At 46.3% G+C, this 18,352-nt stretch overlaps 1 protein-coding gene across 9 annotated transcripts in view; it reads left to right on the forward strand.

The window, feature by feature from the left end:
* Positions 1–9,836: 9,836 nt before the first annotated feature.
* The window catches only part of B3GLCT (beta 3-glucosyltransferase), a 141,758-nt gene continuing 133,242 nt past the window's right edge, over positions 9,837–18,352 (forward strand). For 6 of the 9 annotated variants that reach the window (XM_037892018.2, XM_037892032.2, XM_037892028.2 and 3 more), the window contains exon 1: positions 9,847–10,069. In XM_037892018.2, the coding sequence (XP_037747946.1) occupies positions 10,000–10,069 (70 nt within the window). In that variant the 5' untranslated portion in view covers positions 9,847–9,999. Of the gene's footprint in view, positions 10,070–18,352 lie in introns of all 9 variants that reach the window. The other 3 variants (XM_037892001.2, XM_037892015.2, XM_037892007.2) reach the window with 3 other exon arrangements.

Genomic DNA, 18,352 nt, shown 5'->3' on the forward strand with positions numbered 1-18,352 from the left:
GAGTAGTGGCCTGACTAAATTGTAACAAACATGATTGTATTGTGTCCACACAGTCTTTTCGCCCCACCCCTAAATAGTACCATATATCAACAGTTGTTGGTATGTCCAAACATACCATGCTGCTTGCTTGTATTGGTCCATTCTGGGAAAACCTTGGCGGCTATCCCAGATTGTGCTAGGGTGAAACATACACAGGGTTGCACAAGCAGCACACAGGTGTCATACTAAACAGAGAGCTGGTAGAAAGGAGGACTGACAAAACCAATTACAGTCACAGTTAAGGGGTCCCCTGTATACAGCAAAATGGCGGTGTCTCAAGATGACAACTATGTGCCAGTCTATGCCATTGGCAGGATTCACACATTTACCCATTCATGTCAGCAACTGGTTAAAACTTATAATGTAAACAGGCCCTACAATTCTCAGTACTATCATCTTGACAGGGTAAGGCTGAATTGGATATTTTAAAAATCAGGAACTGCCTTATTCAGGATGAGGTGGGACTACCAACACTAAGTCCCCAAAAGTTGGTCTAAAGATGAGTGAGTTGTGGAGCTTTTAAAACAAAGAAAATTATTAATTCAGATTTTACCTCTGAATTGATCCTGTCTCCTGCAGTACAGAATGGATCCCTTCTATTCATTTAAGCCAATTCTACCTGCTTTATTCTTCGTGTCACTTTGTTTTAGTGGTTAATTGTAAATTATAGGTAATTCTTTTTACTGCTGTTTCAGTTCTCCTAGTGTGAAAAAAGGAGAGGGGGGAGTGATACTGAGTTTTTACTTATTTTTATTTTTTAAGGATGCATTCCATTCTTGTTGTCTTTATTAGTTTTAGCCCTCTTTGTCCATTATCTATATTTAAATACACTTTGAATTGGCAAGATAGTGTCTCTTTAACAATATTCAAAAATAGTATCCAGTAGCTTAGGCTTAAAACTTGTTTTACTTTAAAACTGTTGCAGTTTAGCAGGGAACGTATAAATCCCTCTGGTATTCTCTGTGAAGGCAGTTCTATCCGGAAGCAGCAGGGAACAAAAGAGCAAAGAGTACTGTGTCTGACAGTTCTTTAAACAAGCTGTTAATTTGACTAGGGATGCTGGCAATCTACCCACGACTCCAAATCAAAACTGAAGATCTGCAGTCTTGCTTTATAAGTTTGCCTTCCTATAGTTTCTCCTCAAAGCTTTATCATTGGGGTTTCTCCTTCACTATGTAGGGTACAGTAGAAAAAAAGATGTATAACACATAAACTTGACTGGCTATAGAAAAATGTTATGGCAACTTCTATAAGCTTAGCCTTGTAAATGGTATTTGTCTATGCTTTTTCTCTGGCTTCTCTTAAAGGGACCTGTCATGGATTCACAGGCCCGGTGTTCTTGAACAGCTCTGGAACAGACCCTGGGAGGACCCCCTTCAGTTTGGCAACCCTCTATGAGAGTTGCAGTCTCTCTTTGGGATAAGCCCCTTCACCTGGGATCGAATGTCAGAGCCTTCAGCACCCTTGCGTCACACCATGAGCGTCCCTCTGCGAGTCCACTTGCTTTGGACCCCTGAGTGGAGAATTATTCACCCAAAGGGAGCAATGCACCCCCAAATTAGTTTGGAGTGACTCTTGGCCAGCATTGTAAAATGGAAGGATTTGTTAACTGTCTGGAAGTCCTGGGGCAGCATAGAAAGCTGAAAAGTTCAAGTGGGTCTGACTAGAGCTCAGAATTATCTTGCAGCCCCCAGTCCAGAAGTGTCCCTGCTTCCAGCAGTCCACACTCAACTGAACCAATCTGCCCCTCCTCCGTCCTTTGTTCCTCTTTCTGGGCAAATCAAAGGTCACCTGGCCATCCACCTTAGCTCTTTGCTCTCCAGCTGATCCGAATTGGCTGGCCTCTGTTGTTAGTTGCTAGTCACCAGATATCTGGGCATTGTCTTCTGGGTTCTCTGTGGGCATGGGGCCCAGATACCCAGGCGTCAATCACACCTGGTCCTCTGAGTCTCTGCAGAGATCAAACAATCTTTCCCCCCACCTAATTAAACATACAGCACATAGGGGAAACTGAGGCACACAGAATATTCACACAAAATATTAAGAAACTTCCCACTTTGTCACAGGGCCCTAGATAACCAGGAGCTCAATCACAAACTGGGTAGCAACTTCAGAGAAATTGCTTGCCTGAGCTCTGTCTTCCCAGGAGTCTCTCTTGCAGTTCCATACAAAACTTGCAGTGGATTCCTTGAGAAAATATCTCAAAATGAGGCCCTGAAAACTTGAACTGTTTAAAGCAGATATCTCCTAGACACCCAACAAGGAGGGACACAGAGGACTCTGACCATATTCTGTACAGTTTTAAAGTGAGTATTTACCTCCTTCAATGTTCTGTCTGCTTGTTAGGGCCAGCTAATGTACATGCAATGACACATATAAGCCAAACCCACAAACTGTTAATTGCATGGTTCCAATTTTATACCTCAGCTGTTAAATTCTTAGCCTTCAGTAGCTAAAAGCTGGGGAATCCCACCCATTCTGCCTTCCCTAACAAAGAAACAGCCTTGCAAACTATTATAAGGAGATCAGTTACAACAGATTATTCGTTACAAACATTAGGAAAAATACAGTTTGACAGTTAGCCATAAGCAGGGATGTGCAAACTAGTTCTGCAAAAGTTAATGACCTTATTTCTGAACCTTCACTAGTGCCTGGATCTGAATCTGGGTCAAGAGGGGTTGCAAATAGAGGAATATGTGTGTGTTACTGAAATATGCGGTGAGGTTGGGAACACCCACAACCAGCCTTTCAGATACAAGAGTGGAGTAGCCAGACCTGCTGATGGCCAATTAAAGGGAATCCACACCCAGTGGCCATCCCAGAAGACTTCTCAGAGAGAACATATAGACATTATAATGGAGACTGCTTGACTAGTGGGGACTGCCAGATCCCTATGTGAAAAGATCTTTCCAGCAAGCTGGAAGAAACTATAAAAGAGGGGAGGTGATGTCATGACCTCCCTCCCCCCACAACTCAATCCTGGAAACAGGTCTGATGGACAAAGACTTTGAACTGGGGAGGATGGTCCTAGGCTGGAAAAGAGTCCCAGAACTATGCCATCTGTCAGAGTGAGACGCTGCTTGATTCAAATCTTGTTTAGTTTGTAGAACTCAGACTGCAAATTTACTTTTGTTTCTCAGCTCAGTTTACGAAAGGTAGTGTGTGTCCTCTCCACGTCAAGGGAGGGGTGGACTGGATAATGAACTTCCACTAGTCAGGCTTCTGACCAGTGCAAGATGGTACAGTTCTCGGGTGCAAGACTGGGAAGCTGGGGGGAATTGGCTGGACCCTCTCTATTGTTGGTTCATGAGTGGCTGGGGAAAGAATTCATGTAACTCAGTTGGGTGTGTCACTGCCTGTGGATGTCTGTGTAAGTGCAGAAACTTACCAACAGCATCACAGAGTGAGAGGGATACATGCCAGGTTGGTGGGACAGACAGTTTAGCAATCTCACAGTCCAGGCTGCACTCCGGGAACCCCGTCACCGTCTCACAATGTAAATGTAAGATTTCATTATTTTTATATGTCTTTCTACTGAGCCTATTTTTGTGGCATTTGTGAGCTTCACAAATGTGAGCCAAACGCTGGACTGTTAATGTAGCACTATCATAATGACTGGTCACATTTTTGTGGAGACATGAAGATATAGTTATATCTTAACCACTGTGATAGTCTGTACCCCTATGTTCACCCCTTTTACAAGACTATGTGAAATTTTGTACAAAGCATACTGTGTAAGGTATCATTTGAAAACTCATGATTTGCTGATCATTATTGTCCTGGTAAAATATGTGTATAAAGATGTAAGATTCCATTGTGTGATATACTGGGATATGTTCTAGAGGGCAGTCACAAACAAGTTCCCCAGAGACAAAAGGTAAGCCAATGCCTCAGTCAGGTGTCAATGGGATCAAAGGGACCATCACCTGATTAAGTGACCAGGAGAGAGGGTGTGTGCAAAAATCTACATTTTGATAAAGAAGCAGTTTAAGGTTCACAGCCACACAGACTTTCTGTCTCCTGAACATCAGCTGGAGGTGATTCTTGTGTAAGGGAAGGCCTATAAAAGGAGAGGGGAGATGCCCCAAATCATCTTCTCTCCCTTACTCTCTTCCCATGGCATCCTCAACACCTGAAGAACAAAGGAAGCAGCATTGGACTGGGAGGGAGATCCTGACTGAAAGAGGTTCTGCCAGTAAGACTGCTGGAACATGTGACGAGAGGACCTTTGCTTTGTATTTATGCAGCTTGTTAAATTAGATGTTAGATGCATTTTACCTTTTATTTCTTTGCAACCAGTTCTGATTTATATGCCTCATTACTTATAGTCACTTTGAATTTATCTTTCTGTAGTTAATACATTTGCTTTATTGTTTTATCTAAACCAGTGTGTTTGGATTGAAGTGTTTGGGAGACTCCATTTGGGATAACAAGATTTGTGCATATCATTTTCTATTAATAAATGACAGACTTTATATGAGCTTGTATTGTCCAGGAGGATGCTGAGCAGTACAAGATGCACATTTCTGGGCATAGGCACTGACTCAGTGGGTGCTCCGGAGCTGGAAAACACATGAAAAAAAATAGTGGGTACTCAGCAGCCACCGGCAGCCCCACGGATCAGCTACTCCCCCTTCCACACAGCTCCTCCCACCTGCTAGCAGGCCCCACTGATCAGTGCTTCCCCCTCCCTCCCAGTGCCTCCTGCCTGCCATGATCAGCTGTTGAGTGGTGTTCAGGAGGTACTGGGTGGGGAGAGGGTGGAACAGGGCAGGAAGGAGGGAGGTGGGGGTGAGAAGGGGCAGGGGAGGGGGCTTGGAGGAAGGGGTGGAGTGGGGGTGGGGCCTGGGGCAGAGCAGGGTCGAGCACCCACCCAGGAACTGGGGGAAAGTCTGGGACTGGAAGTTTGATGGTGTTGCCCTGCAGGGTAATTCGAGTGGCTGCTAGAGCACTCATACAGTATAGCTGGGAGTGATTTACATGCTAGAGGCTGTGTGTGAGCAGACCAGGAGTGGTTCCTTTCACAGCAAAGCAGTGTAAAAGGTACCCTAGGTTGGGAATTGAGGGGACACATAGCTGTCCATCAGCCCAGACTGTACCCTGGGTAATGTCACAACCACCATTTTGAAGATGGCAAGTCTCAAACTCAGCCTAATCTGGTAATGAATGCCATTGCCATAGTCCCTCCACGAAGAATACCTTGCCTATCCAACTACCCTCCAGAACAGAACACACAACAGAATTGATACCTGACTGAGGCATTGGCTAGCCTTTTGTCTCTGGGGAACTTGTTTGTGACTGCCCTCCAAAACAGAACCCACAGCAGAATTGAGAAATCTGGGAAAGGTCTGGGAAACACTTCTCAGATTTATAGGGGGAAATAGTGAAATGCAAGCATATATAAAATATTCAGAGGGGTGTACTTTTAAAATCTTGTATTAAAAATGAATATAGACAGGTGAACAAATTAATTTTTTTTTCAAATTGACAACATACCACGTATCCCTCTGATGTCTCTGTGTATGAACGTTTCCAGTTAATCACAACAACAAAATAGCTGTTTTGGAGCCCAGAAATTTATTTGCTGAAGTGGAATGGTGGGCAAAAAGTCCATGCAAAGGTTTTCTGGCTGTGGACGGAGTTTGTTTATATATTGTGGATATGTCCTGAGCCTCAAAGACTTTGGAATTATGACAATTATGCAATTAAAATTAAAGTTTTAACAAAATGGGATCTACTCTTGAGGCCTGTGCATGTATTTGTTGTGTACCTGTGTGACACCTGTATTACAATAGTATACAGAGACCCCAGCTGAGGGTGTGGCCCTGTGGGCATTGTAAGAGACAGTCCCTGCTTTGAACAGATTACAGTCTAAATATGCAAGACAAATGGAGGGAAGAAAGAGCGTGTGATAGTGCAGGGTGTCAATGTGAGAGTTGATGTGTTGTCTGTGTCTATAGAATGTGTTGGATATGTACAGGGAAAGTGTATGTGTGAGAGTGTTCTCTATGTGGGTGGCTCAAAGTATTAGGAGTCGTAAAAGTCATTTCAAAATGTGAAGACGAAACTTGTGTCTAATCCTAGAAAAAAGGAGAGCTGCATCATAACTATAGCACTCTGCCACTGGATTTAGGAATGCACAGTAGTGACAAATGAATGAGAGAGACCCAAACTCCAATACAGAGCCTGACCCTCCTCTCACGTATACCATTGTAAATCATGAGTAATTCTACTGAAGTCAGTGGCATCAGAATAGTGTAAAACTGGTGAGAGAGGAGAAATAGGCCCACAGTTTGTAGCCCTATCCTGGGTGGAGTGTACCTACTTTTGACATGTACCAAGGGATCTGTGTGTGTGTGTGTCTCACTCTCTCTCTCTCTCTCTCTTTTTTTTTTTTTTGACACATTGGCAAAACTTTTATAGCTTATTGAATTGAATGTGTGTGGGGGAGGGGGAGGGGGGACAGAGATGTGTTTGTGTGTAGAGGCGCAGGGTCAGATTACAGCATAAGCCCTAGGACCATGTCTGCACTGCAGCTGGGAGCAAGCCTCCCAGCTTGGGTAGACAGATTCACCTAGCGGAGCTTGAGGCAGTATGCTAAAAATAGCAGTGTGATGGATGCTGTGGCTTAGGCTCTGAAGCATAGAGGTTAGGTGGACTAGCTCAAGCTCTGCTAGTGCAAGTCTGTCTACACAGGCCGGGAGGCTCACTCCCAGCTGAAGCATAGAAACATATCCTATATGTCCATGTCTAGGGCCCTCACTCCTGGAGTCATGTGACTATGTCAGACTCTCAGCTTTTTTCTTTTTAAAGCATATTTCCTCCTCTCATTGTTCCCAAGAAAAGTTTGAAAACATGAATGAAGGGCAAATGATGTAGTGATATCTGCCTGAGGTTGCAGACAGCTTGAAAATAAAGCTCTGACAAAGATGAGTTTCCTCATTCATCTCCAAGGCTCCCTGCTCTGGGGTACCCTACCTAAACCACCCCAGGAGAAGACTGTATGTGTGGTAGAAGCCCACTCATCCAATCAGACAGTCCATTTTATAGGTCAAGTGTAGGGTACTGCACTAGAGTGAGGTCCCTGCTGCCAATTCTGAGGGAAAGATAGCCCCATGATGCTGTCCTTACCCCCTTGATGACACCAAGAGGGGATAGAACTATGATTCGGGGCAGCAGAGGCAGAGCCCTGGAGGGCCCCATGCCTAGCACCAAAGACTGACATAATCTGGTCCTGTAGAGGGGTGGTGGGTATTTTCTAGTAAGAAGCTGGTATGTCTGGTTGGATCAGTGGAAGGGTGCTACCGGCAAGGTGTTTATATAGAGAGGGGTGTGTGGGGGGGCAGTTTATGTGCTGGGTGTCTCCAGTTGGGACTGGTCTTTCTAAAGGTGCTGGGCATCCAGAGGATTTTTGTGTAGGAGTGCTGGGTGTTTGTGGAGTAGTTGTTTGGGGGTGATAGCTGCTGTCTGTCTGAGGAAGGGGGGGCTTGGTCTGCGTGAGGGCCATCCTATGGAATGCTGGGTGTCTTTGGTCCAGTTGTTGGCATGGGATTGGTGTCTTTGTGAGGTTCTGGATGTCTAGAAAAGTTTATGTATGCAGAAGTGCTGTCGTCAGGAGATGTTGGTGAGTTGGGCCTATCAGAGGGATTGCATGGGGAGAGATGTGGTGTGATGAGTGGGTGGGATTGATGTCTTAGGTGGATTATGAGTAGGGCCCTACCAAATTCATGGCTACGAAAAATGTGTCATGGACCGTGAAATCTGGTGTCCCCCTGTGAAAGTTGTATAGTATAGGGTAAAAACACATAAAACACCAGATTTCACAGGGGAGACCAGCTTTTCTCAAATTGGGGTCCTGACCCAAAAGGGAGTTGCAGGGGGAGCCAAAAGGTTATTTCAGGGGGGTCGTAGAATTGCCACCCTTACTTCTGCGCTGTCTCCAGAGCTGGGTGGCTGGACAGCTGTGGCTGTTGGCCAGGAGTCCAGCTCTGAAGGCAGCGCCCCGCCAGCAGTAGCACAGAAGTAAGGGTGGCAATACCATACCAAGCCATCCTTACTTCGGCTGCGCTGCTGATTGCAGAGCTGCGTGGCTGGACAGTGGCAGCTGCTGTCTGAGGGCCCAGTTCTGCAGGCAGCAGCGCAGAAGGGTGGCAACACCATACCAGGCCTTCCTTATGTCTGTGCTGCTACTGGCAGTGGCTTTGTCTTCAGAGCTGGGCTCCTGGCCAGCAGCCGCCGATCTCCAGCTTCCCAGCTCTGAAGGCAGCATCACAACCAGCAGCAGTGCAGAAATAAGGGTAGCAGTACTGCAAACCCCTCCCCCACAATAACCTTGCGACCCTACCACCACTCCTTTTTGGGTCAGGACCCCTACAATTACACCACCATGAAATTTCAGATTTAAATAACTGAAATCATGAAAGTTATGATTTTTAAAATCCTATGACAGTGAAATTGACCAAAATGGACTGTGAATTTGGTAGGGCCCTAAATGAGTAGGCTTGGCAGAATTCAATTTTTAAAAATTTTGATTGATAATGTATATTTCAGATTTTTTCTATTTTTATATATTTAAAATTTCACAGTTGTGGGAAATTATGGGGGGTGTCACACAATTAATTATTTAATTGCCATAGATGTCGATTCAAAAATTTAAAGCTTTATAACTGTTAAAACACAAATTGTCAATTTCACATCAAAATATACAAAGTAAATATCCTTAAATCAAACTAAGTTTTCATTCAGCATTGTTCTTACTTTGCCTATCCATAACTTTTGATTATCATTGATGGAAATATGTTTCATTGGTTTGTGTGTGTGCGGTGAAATCAATGTATACTGACACTTATGAATACAAAATCTAATCCTTCCAAGCCTAGTTATAAGTGACTAGTTATAGGTGTCTGTAAAGGAACTCTCTGTATGGTAGCTGCTCCCTGCTAGGTCTTAGTGGGGGGAGAGCTGAGGTGCATATGGGGATGCTGGATGTCTCTGCTGGGTGGGACTGGTGTGTGTGAGGTGCTGGCGGTGTGGTGAGGAGTTAGTGGTGTTTCTGAGTGGGACTGGGGGATGGATAGAGGTGTAGGATGGAGGTGTCTGTGGGGGATGTCGGACGGGTTTCTGAGGGGAGTGGGGAGTAGGATGGAAGTGTCTCTGGGGAGATGTGGGGGAGCAGGATGGAGGTGTAGGATGGGGAGCTTCTAGGGGGAGTGGGGAGGTGTGGGGAGTAGGATGGAGGTGTCTATAGGGAGAGTGTGCGGAGGTGTCTCTGGGGAAATGTGGGATGTGTGAAGATGTGGTGGAATAGTATGGGGGGATCTCTGGGGGAAGGGGGAGTTATGGGGAGTAGGATGGAGGTGTCTCTGGGTGGCGATGGTTTGAGGATGTTGGGGTGTAGGATGGGTATCTCTGGGGGAAGGGGAGAGGTGTGGGGAGTAGGATGGAGGTGCCTCTGGGGGCAGAGGGTGTGAGGATATGGGGGGGGTGTAGAATGAGGGTCTCTGAGAGAAAGGACACCTGGGGAGTAGGATGGAGGTGTCTCTGAGGAGATGTGGGGGAATAGGGTGGGGTGTCTCGGGAGTGTGTGGGGTGCAGGATGGGGGTCTCTAGGGAGAGGGAAACGTGCGGGGAGTACGATGGGGGTGAGGAGGTGTGTGTGTGGGCGGGTGGGTCTCTGCAGGAGGGTGGAGTCGGTGCGCCAGGCTCGTCAGCCGCTGGGTGTGTGGAGCCCCGAGGGGCCGCCCTTCCCCCTGCCGCCCGCTAGATGGCGCCTCTCACGCGCAGCGGCAGCTCTCTCGTTCCTGGCGCCCGGCTGTGCCGGGCGGGCGCGCTCCAGCGGGGGCGGGTTGGCGGCGGCAGAGGCACCATCCCGAGGCCGCTTGCTTGAGCTCCTGCCGCAGAGGGAGGCGGGGAGCCAGACGCGCCGCTCCCCTCCGCGCGCGGGCGGCGGCCGCTGCCAGGATGCCTCGGGAGCGCGGCGGCAGCTGGCTGCTCCCCGCGCTGCTGCTCCTGCCGCCGCTCTGCGCGCCGGGTGAGTGGCCGGGGGGGCTCCGGTCTGCGCGCTGCTGCCGGGGGAGAGACCGGGCACGCGGAGCGGCGGCACCGGAGCCGCAGCGGCCGCTCGCCTCCTTTCCGCGGGCGGGGACACGGCTGCGGAGGGACGTTCCGCCTCCCTCGAAGTTTGTTGGCGGGATGGGCTGGGCTGGGCTGGGGGAGGAGGCGGCGAGCAGCCGCCTCCCTGGGGCCCCGCACGGCGCCCTCTGCCGCCTGCCGGCCGGCCGGGGGCTGGCCGGACTCGGAGCGTCCCGCGCCGGGCAGGGGGCTCTCTGGTGAGGGCCGGGAGTCCTGTGCCTGGCGCCCGGGGGTGCTGCTGGCCGTTGGCCGCGAGCTCCGGGGCAGGGTAGGGTCCCGCGCTGCTCCCCTGACACTGAGGAAGGGACCGCAGCCTCCCTCCGCTTGCCTGGAGGCCGGCGGGGGAGCCTCGGGGGGTGCCTCCTCCCACAGAGCCCCAGCCCCGCGGGCTGCGGCGGGAGGGGGGTTGCCAGGGCTGGGGTTGTGTCTGGTGCTGTTTGTGAAGCGCTGGTGGTTGCGTAGGGCCTGAATCACAGCACGGTAGGGCTGGAGAGTCCCAGCCCCAGCCCAGTGCAGGACCAGGGAAACCTAGACCAGCCCTGACAGGTGTTTCTCCAACCTGCTCTTAAAAATCTCCACTTAGGGCGATTCCGCAACCTCTAGGTAGAGTCCTAGAGAAATTGCCAACTCTTAGGGCTGGATGGGGACCCAGTCAGGTAAAAATCAAGTGTTTTAAGAACCAAATAATTCATACCTCTAGTCCAAATAGCTGTTTAGGCTGGGGGTGCTGCAAGGTTTTTAGGATGTGTGGAGCACTTCTTAATACAGAGGAGTGTCATGGAGCATCTCCCCATCTTTTGATATTGCAAGAAGCAATTGCTAACATAAAATAAGGAAATACTTTCCAGGTATTAATGTGGTTTACCTGACTTGTAATGTGCTTTGGCAGATGGGAGAATAAAAGAGGAGAGTTAGTCCTATGTGAGCAGCTTTCCGCAGCCCAGTGGTCTATGTACCACAGTTTGGAAACCACTGCCTGGATGGGTAAAAATGAAACACTCTTCCAAATCTAATTTGTTTTTAATTATTTGTGCTGATTTTTAAAAAAAAAATTATCTCATCTTGGAGAATAACATAGCGTTGTCAATTTGTTATTAACCAACCTTGATATCTGGTTCTTTTTCATTAGCACACTTTTGGGGTAGCAAACCCTGCAGGGGAATATTTAAATATAAACAAACTTCAAACTCAAATAAAAATATTGATTTTTCTTTCTTGTACAGTTTATCTTCCTCACCAAAATAACTGCATTTTGGGATTAAACTATCTGACAGTCTCTTTTTAAAGCCATATTTCAATCCCTCTCAGGATGAAGGATTTTGTTTGACTGTAAATATCACTGAAACAGGTTTCTTGATAAAGGTGAATCTCCCATCCTCCAAATTGTCATCCCAGCCTTAGAATAGCAGCTTCAAGTTTATTGCTATGTAAGGGGAAAGTCAGTCAGTTTTTTAAAAAAACCTTAAAAATTAATTAACTTCTGAAGGGGGAGAGGGCAATGGAATTGTAGGTGTGTGGACCCAATTTAAGTCAGTGGGTGTCAATATGGGTCTAGGGGTCTGCTCACATGGAGCTCATTGCAGGATCAGAACCTTAGTTTGCATAGTCTTAGAAATACCCATTTCTTTTAAGCTAAGAGCAGCCTCTTCTTTCACAAGCATCCTGTGATTTTGTGATGGCAGACGGAAAGTTGAATATTTCTCAACAGTGTTAAACATTCTTTTCCATTGCCATTTTACAAAAAAGGTAATTAGATATCTTTGAACTTTCTTCTATGAAATGTATTTGCTGGTAACATGCACAGTGGAGAAAAATATTTACATAGTTTTATACTTAGTCTTAGGCTCAGGACTTTTTCATAAAGAACCACAACAGAATGACCCCCTCCTCCTAACCCCCCCCCCTCTTATATTTCATATAAAGAGATAGTGTACATAATAAACAATTTAAGGAATCATTTTTAATAGTTTAAAAGGTGACTTCAGCCTGAATATTTTTTCATACATGTCTCAGTTGCTTCTTTAAAGGGCTAATCTAAAAAATTAAATGTGACTTGTTTTAATTGCCTTACATAATGTTTGGGGTTCTGAAGCTTCCAGTACCCCTCAAAACTCTGGCCTAACAAGTTTGTAGCACTAACAAGGCTTTATCTTTACTGGTTAGGTTAGAAGCCTTTGAAGTTAATAGGGCAGTAGCAGTCAAGAAGAGTTGGTATAAAAACTTCAATGTAAATAGATAAAAGACTGATTTATTTTGCCTCTTTACTGCTCCTCGGTTGTCTCAGTATCAAAGACCCCGATCTGTCTGAGAGACAGCAGCAATGTAGCTGTTACCGAAACCCTGGAGTGCTGTGAGAATCTGACAAAGGCAACAAAATAATACAGGGCACCAAAAGAGAGACCCAGGCTGAAAGGATCTCTTTATTAAATGATAATCAGTAAAAGTCCAAGGACTGTCTTGCATGCTGTACCTACAAGAGTCAGTAATATCAGCTGTTTCAGCATTCTAAACCTAGCTGTTCCCAAGTATTTCAAATTTTTGAAAACTGTTTATTAACAGTGTTTTTTGACACATGTAAACAATAACAACATGAAAAGACTCTCATAAGGTAAGGGATAATATCATAGTTTTTCATCACCTCGTTAAGAGACCAATGCAAAGCACCTCAACTGGAAAGACTCCCTGAAGTCAGGCCCTCAAAGAGGAAGATACAATAAATGTCCTTTAGGTCCTTGGTATATGCTTTAGTTTGATCTGGTTATACCATGCTTTTGCTCTTATAAATATTTGTACCTTAAATGAAAAATTTTAAATAATGTTAAGTGTGTGGAAGCTCCTCTTGTTTCTAAAAGGGAACACTTCTAAATGTAAAGAAAAACATTTTATTATTATAGAATGAAGGTTCATAGTAGTCTGCTGTTTACCAGTTGAGCAATGGAAAAGATAAGTGAGAGCTTTCCCTCTCCAATACTATCTGCCAGTGACCTTTCCCATCCCAATTTTCGTGAATGTGATGGGGAACTTTAGAAAAAGATCAATGGTAATGAAAAGCCGTTATTTTACTTTCCCGGATTTCAATTTCCAATTTTAGTGGAAATCGGCTGAAAACCAGGAAGTCTGACTTTTTCTGAAAAAACAAAAGGAGTACTTGTGGCACCTTAGAGACTAACAAATTTATTTGAGCATAAGCTTTCGTGAACTACAGCTCACTTCATCAGACGCATTCAGTGGAAAATACAGTGGGGAGATTTATATACACAGAGAACATGAAACAATGGGTGTTACTGTACAGACTGTAACGAGAGTGATCACTTAAGGTGAGCTATTACCAGCAGGAGAGCAGGGGTTTTAAAATATCTAAAAGTGCTCTGCTCGCCTTTACCTTATTCAACTTCAGTTACTATGGAAGTAGAATCAGAATGGCTACTGGTAGCCAGCCAGAAAGTGTGGGGACTGGAACTTGACATTTTCAACTTATGGCTGATTGCTGTGCAAATCACATAAACAACTACAGGTGCCAACCAGGTCAAAGTCTACAATACTAGAAATATGAAAAATGTGAACTTAAAATAGCAGGTAACACTTATGTGATTTCCTTACTATTTTTTTCTTAGACAATTGTAAAGATTGCCTGCAAGATAAATTGGTTAATGAGTTTGACTTATGTGGTTTCTCTTGGTGCCTCCACAACTGGAACATTCACTAGCTAATCAAATTCTTCTCATAATACTTTTATGATTATCATGTAACATGGTAACTATTCCATGCGGGGTGTGTGTGTATGTGTATATGTATATTGGTTGACAAACATTAGGGGATTGGAAGTGTTTCTGGAATTGGGAGGTCTGAGTGGGCATTTGAGTACTTGTGAGTTTGGAGAACAGAATAGGTCTCTTCTAAGAAACATTAAATGAAACATACTGCAATTGTCTGAATTTGTGGCAATGTTTGGAGAACACCACTGTTGTTATGTGTATTGTGGTGGTGCCTAGGAGCCCCAGTCTTGGACCAGGACCTCACTGGCACAGAACAGTCAGACAGTCCCTACTCCAAAGAGTTTACAGTCTAGTCTGCTGGGCTCCGCCTTGTGCCTTCTTTTCAGAGCACTGAGTAATCTACCGAGGGAGTGGTTCCTGAGTGTTAAGAAATTCTTTGAGCAGTCATTTTCTACTGAGTGTCTGCCAAAAGATAATTCAATATTTGTGCATGTTAAACTCTAAAGCCACTAGTGGCCTCTGTGAATATTTGAAAAGTCTTCCCAGTTCACTTAGTGCGAAGGATACAAAGTAAATTTTTGTGCTTATCTGTTGGAAAAGAGCAGGGCTGAGAATGTAAAATTATCAGGAGAAGGATAGTGACATATTTAGACTACCAGTGTCATTACTTTTCTGGACTATGTCCAAAAAGTGAATTTTGGTGGCCACAGAAACTGCATATGAGAGAGTGTCCTAGGTGAACAGCAGAAGTAGGAGATGGGAATAACAGATTTAGCAAGGCTGAAGATTTTCTGGACAGATGTCAGGGTATGCTTCTACGGGCACAAGGTTCTGAAGATTCAGACCAGGCTGCACATCGGGGACAGGAGGACGGTGAAGAAAATTGGCATCATGTGACCTCCAGAAGAAAAAAGGGGAACGTCCATGTACCAGCAACGCACATACAAGTAAGTAACCATTTTCATGTTCTCTCCACATGTACTAAAGCGGAGAGTGGACCAGATGATATGTCTGAGGGAAGGGAGCAGAAGGAGACTCGGCCGATTAGAAGGCATGAGATGCACTGTCCTAGGGTTGGGGGTTCCACAACCACCACTCCCAAGAGAAGGAGGTGGGTGGTGGTGGTCGGGGACTCTCTCCTCGGGGACTGAGTCATCTGCCGCCCCGACCGGGAAAACCGAGAAGTCTGCTGCTTGCCAGGAGCTAAGATTCGCGATGTGACGGAGAGACTGCCGAGACTCATCAAGCCCTCGGATCACTACCCCTTCCTGCTTCTCCACGTGGGCACCAATGATACTGCCAAGAATGGCCTTGAGCGGATCACTGCAGGTTACGTGGCTCTGGGAAGAAGGATAAAGGAGTTTGAGGTGCAAGTGGTGTTCTCGTCCATCCTCCCTGTGGAAGGAAAAGGCCTGGGTAAAGACTGTCGAATCATGGAAGTCAACGAATGGCTACGCAGGTGGTGTCGGAGAGAAGGCTTTGGATTCTTTGACCATGGGATGGCGTTCCAAGAAGGAGGAGTGCTAGGCAGAGATGGGCTCCACCTAATGAAGAGAGGGAGCAAGCAGGCTGGCTAACCTAGTGAGGAGGGCTTTAAACTAGGTTCACCGGCGGAAGGAGACCAAAGCCCTGAGGTAAGTGGGGAAGTGGGATACCGGGAGGAAGCACGAGCAGGAGCGCGTGAGAGGGGAGGGCTCCTGCCTCATACTGAGAAAGAGGGGTGATCAGCGGGTTATCTCAAGTGCCTATACTCAAATGCAAGAAGCCTGGGAAACAAGCAGGGAGAACTGGAAGTCCTGGCAAAGTCAAAGAATTATGATGTGATTGGAATAACAGAGACTTGGTGGGATAACTCGCATGACTGGAGTACTGTCATGGATCAAACTGTTCAGGAAGGACAGGGAGGCCAGAAAAGGTGGGGGAGTTGCACTGTATGTAAGGGAGCAGTATGACTGTTCAGAGCTCAAGTATGAAACTGCAGAAAATCCTGAGAATGTCTGGATTAAGTTTAGAAGCGTGAGCAACAAGGGTGATGTCGTAGTGGGAGTCTGCTATAGACCACTGGACCAGGGGAATGAGGTGGACGAGGCTTTCTTCTGGCAACTCGCAGAAGTTACTAAATCGCACGCCCTGGTTCTCATGGGAGACTTCAATCACCCTGATATCTGCTGGGAGAGCAATACAGCGGTGCACAGACAATCCAGGAAGATTTTGGAAAATGTAAGGGACAATTTCCTGGTGCAAGTGCTGGAGGAACCAACTGGGACAGAGCTCTTCTTGACCTGCTGCTCACAAACTGGGAAGAATTAGTAGGGGAAGCAAAAGTGGATGGGAACCTGGGAGACAGTGACCATGAGATGGTCAAGTTCAGGATCCTGACACAAGGAAGAAAGGAAAGCAGCAGAATACGGACCCTGGACTTCAGAAAAGCAGACTTTGACTCCCTCAGGGAACTGATGGGCAGGATGCCCTGGGAGAATAACATGGGGGGGAAAGGAGTCCAGGAGAGCTGGCTGTATTTTAAAGAATCCTTATTGAGGTTACAGGGACAAACCATCCCGATGTGTAGAAAGAATAGTAAATATGGCAGGCGACCAGCTTGGCTGAACAGTGAAATCCTTGCTGATCTTAAATACAAAAAAGAAGCTTACAAGAAGTGGAAGATTGGACAAATGACCAGGGAAGAGTATAAAAATATTGCTCGGGCATGCAGGAGTGAAATCAGGAAGGCCAAATCACACCTGGAGTTGCAGCTAGCAAGAGATGTTAAGAGTAACAAGAAGGGTTTCTTCAGGTATGTTAGCAACAAGAAGAAAGTCAAGGAAAGTGTGGGCCCCTTACTGAATGAGGGAGGCAACCTAGAGACAGAGGACGTGGAAAAAGCTAATGTACTCATGCTTTTTTTTTTTTTTTTTTTTTGGCCTCTGTCTTCACGAACAAGGTCAGCTCCCAGATTACTGCACTGGGCAGCACAGCATGGGGAGGAGGTGGCCAGCCCTCTGTGAAGAAAGAAGTGGTTCGGGACTATTTAGAAAAGCTGGACGTGCACAAGTCCATGGGGCCAGATGCGTTGCATCCGAGAGTGCAGAAGGAGTTGGCGGATGTGATTGCAGAGCCATTGGCCGTTATCTTTGAAAACTCATGGCGAGCGGGGAAAGTCCTGGATGACTGGAAAAAGGCTAATGTAGTACCCATCTTTAAAAAAGGGAAGAAGGAGGATCCTGGGAACTACAGGCCAGTCAGCCTCACCTCAGTCCTGGAAAAATCATGGAGCAGGTCCTCAAGGAATCAATTCTGAAGCACTTAGAGGAGAGGAAAGTGATCAGGAACAGTCAGCATGGATTCACCAAAGGCAAGTCATGCCTGACTAATCTAATTGCCTTCTATGACGAGATAACTGGTTCTGTGGATGAAGGGAAAGCAGTGGACGTGTTGTTCCTTGACTTTAGCAAAGCTTTTGACACGGTCTCCCACAGTATTCTTGCCAGCAAGTTAAAGAAGTATGGGCTGGATAATGGACTGTAAAGTGGATAGAAAGCTAGCTAGATTGTCGGGCTCAATGGGTAGTGATCAATGGCTCCATGTCTAGTTGGCAGCTGGTATCAAGTGGAGTGCCCCAAGGGTCTGTCCTGGGGCCGGTTTTGTTCAATATCTTCATAAATGATCTGGAGGATGGTGTGGATTGCACCCTCAGCAAGTTTGCAGATGACACTAAACTGGGAGGAGAGGTAGATACGCTGGAGAGTAGGGATAGGATACAGAGGGACCTAGACAAATTGGAGGATTGGGCCAAAAGAAATCTGATGAGGTTCAACAAGGACAAGTGCAGAGTCCTGCACTTAGGACAGAAGAATCCAATGCACCGCTACAGACTAGGGATCGAATGGCTAGGCAGCAGTTCTGCAGAAAAGGACCTAGGGGTGAGAGTGGACGAGAAGCTGGATATAAGTCAACAGTGTGCCCTTGTTGCCAAGAAGGCCAATGACATTTTGGGATGTATACGTAGGAGCATTGCCAGCAGATCGAGGGACGTGATCGTTCCCCTCTCTTCGACACTGGTGAGGCCTCATCTGGAGTACTGTGTCCAGTTTTGGGCCCCACACTACAAGAAGGATGTGGAAAAATTGGAAAGAGTCCAGCGGAGGGCAACAAAAATGATTAGGGGACTGGAACACATTAGTCATGAGGAGAGGCTGAGGGAACTGTGGATGTTTAGTCTACGGAAGAGAAGAATGAGGGGGGATTTGATAGCTGCTTTCAACTACCTGAAAGGGGGTTCCGAAGAGGATGGCTCTAGACTGTTCTCAGTGGTAGCAGATGACAGAACAAGGAGTAATGGTCTCAAGTTGCAGTGGGGGAAATTTAGGTTGGATATTAGGAAAAACTTTCCCTAGGAGGATGGTGAAACACTGGAATGTGTTACCTAGGGAGGTGGTGGAATCTCCTTCCTGAGAAGTTTTTAAGGT

Source organism: Chelonia mydas, chromosome 1, assembly GCF_015237465.2.
Source record: "Chelonia mydas isolate rCheMyd1 chromosome 1, rCheMyd1.pri.v2, whole genome shotgun sequence".
NCBI lineage: Eukaryota > Metazoa > Chordata > Testudines > Cheloniidae > Chelonia > Chelonia mydas.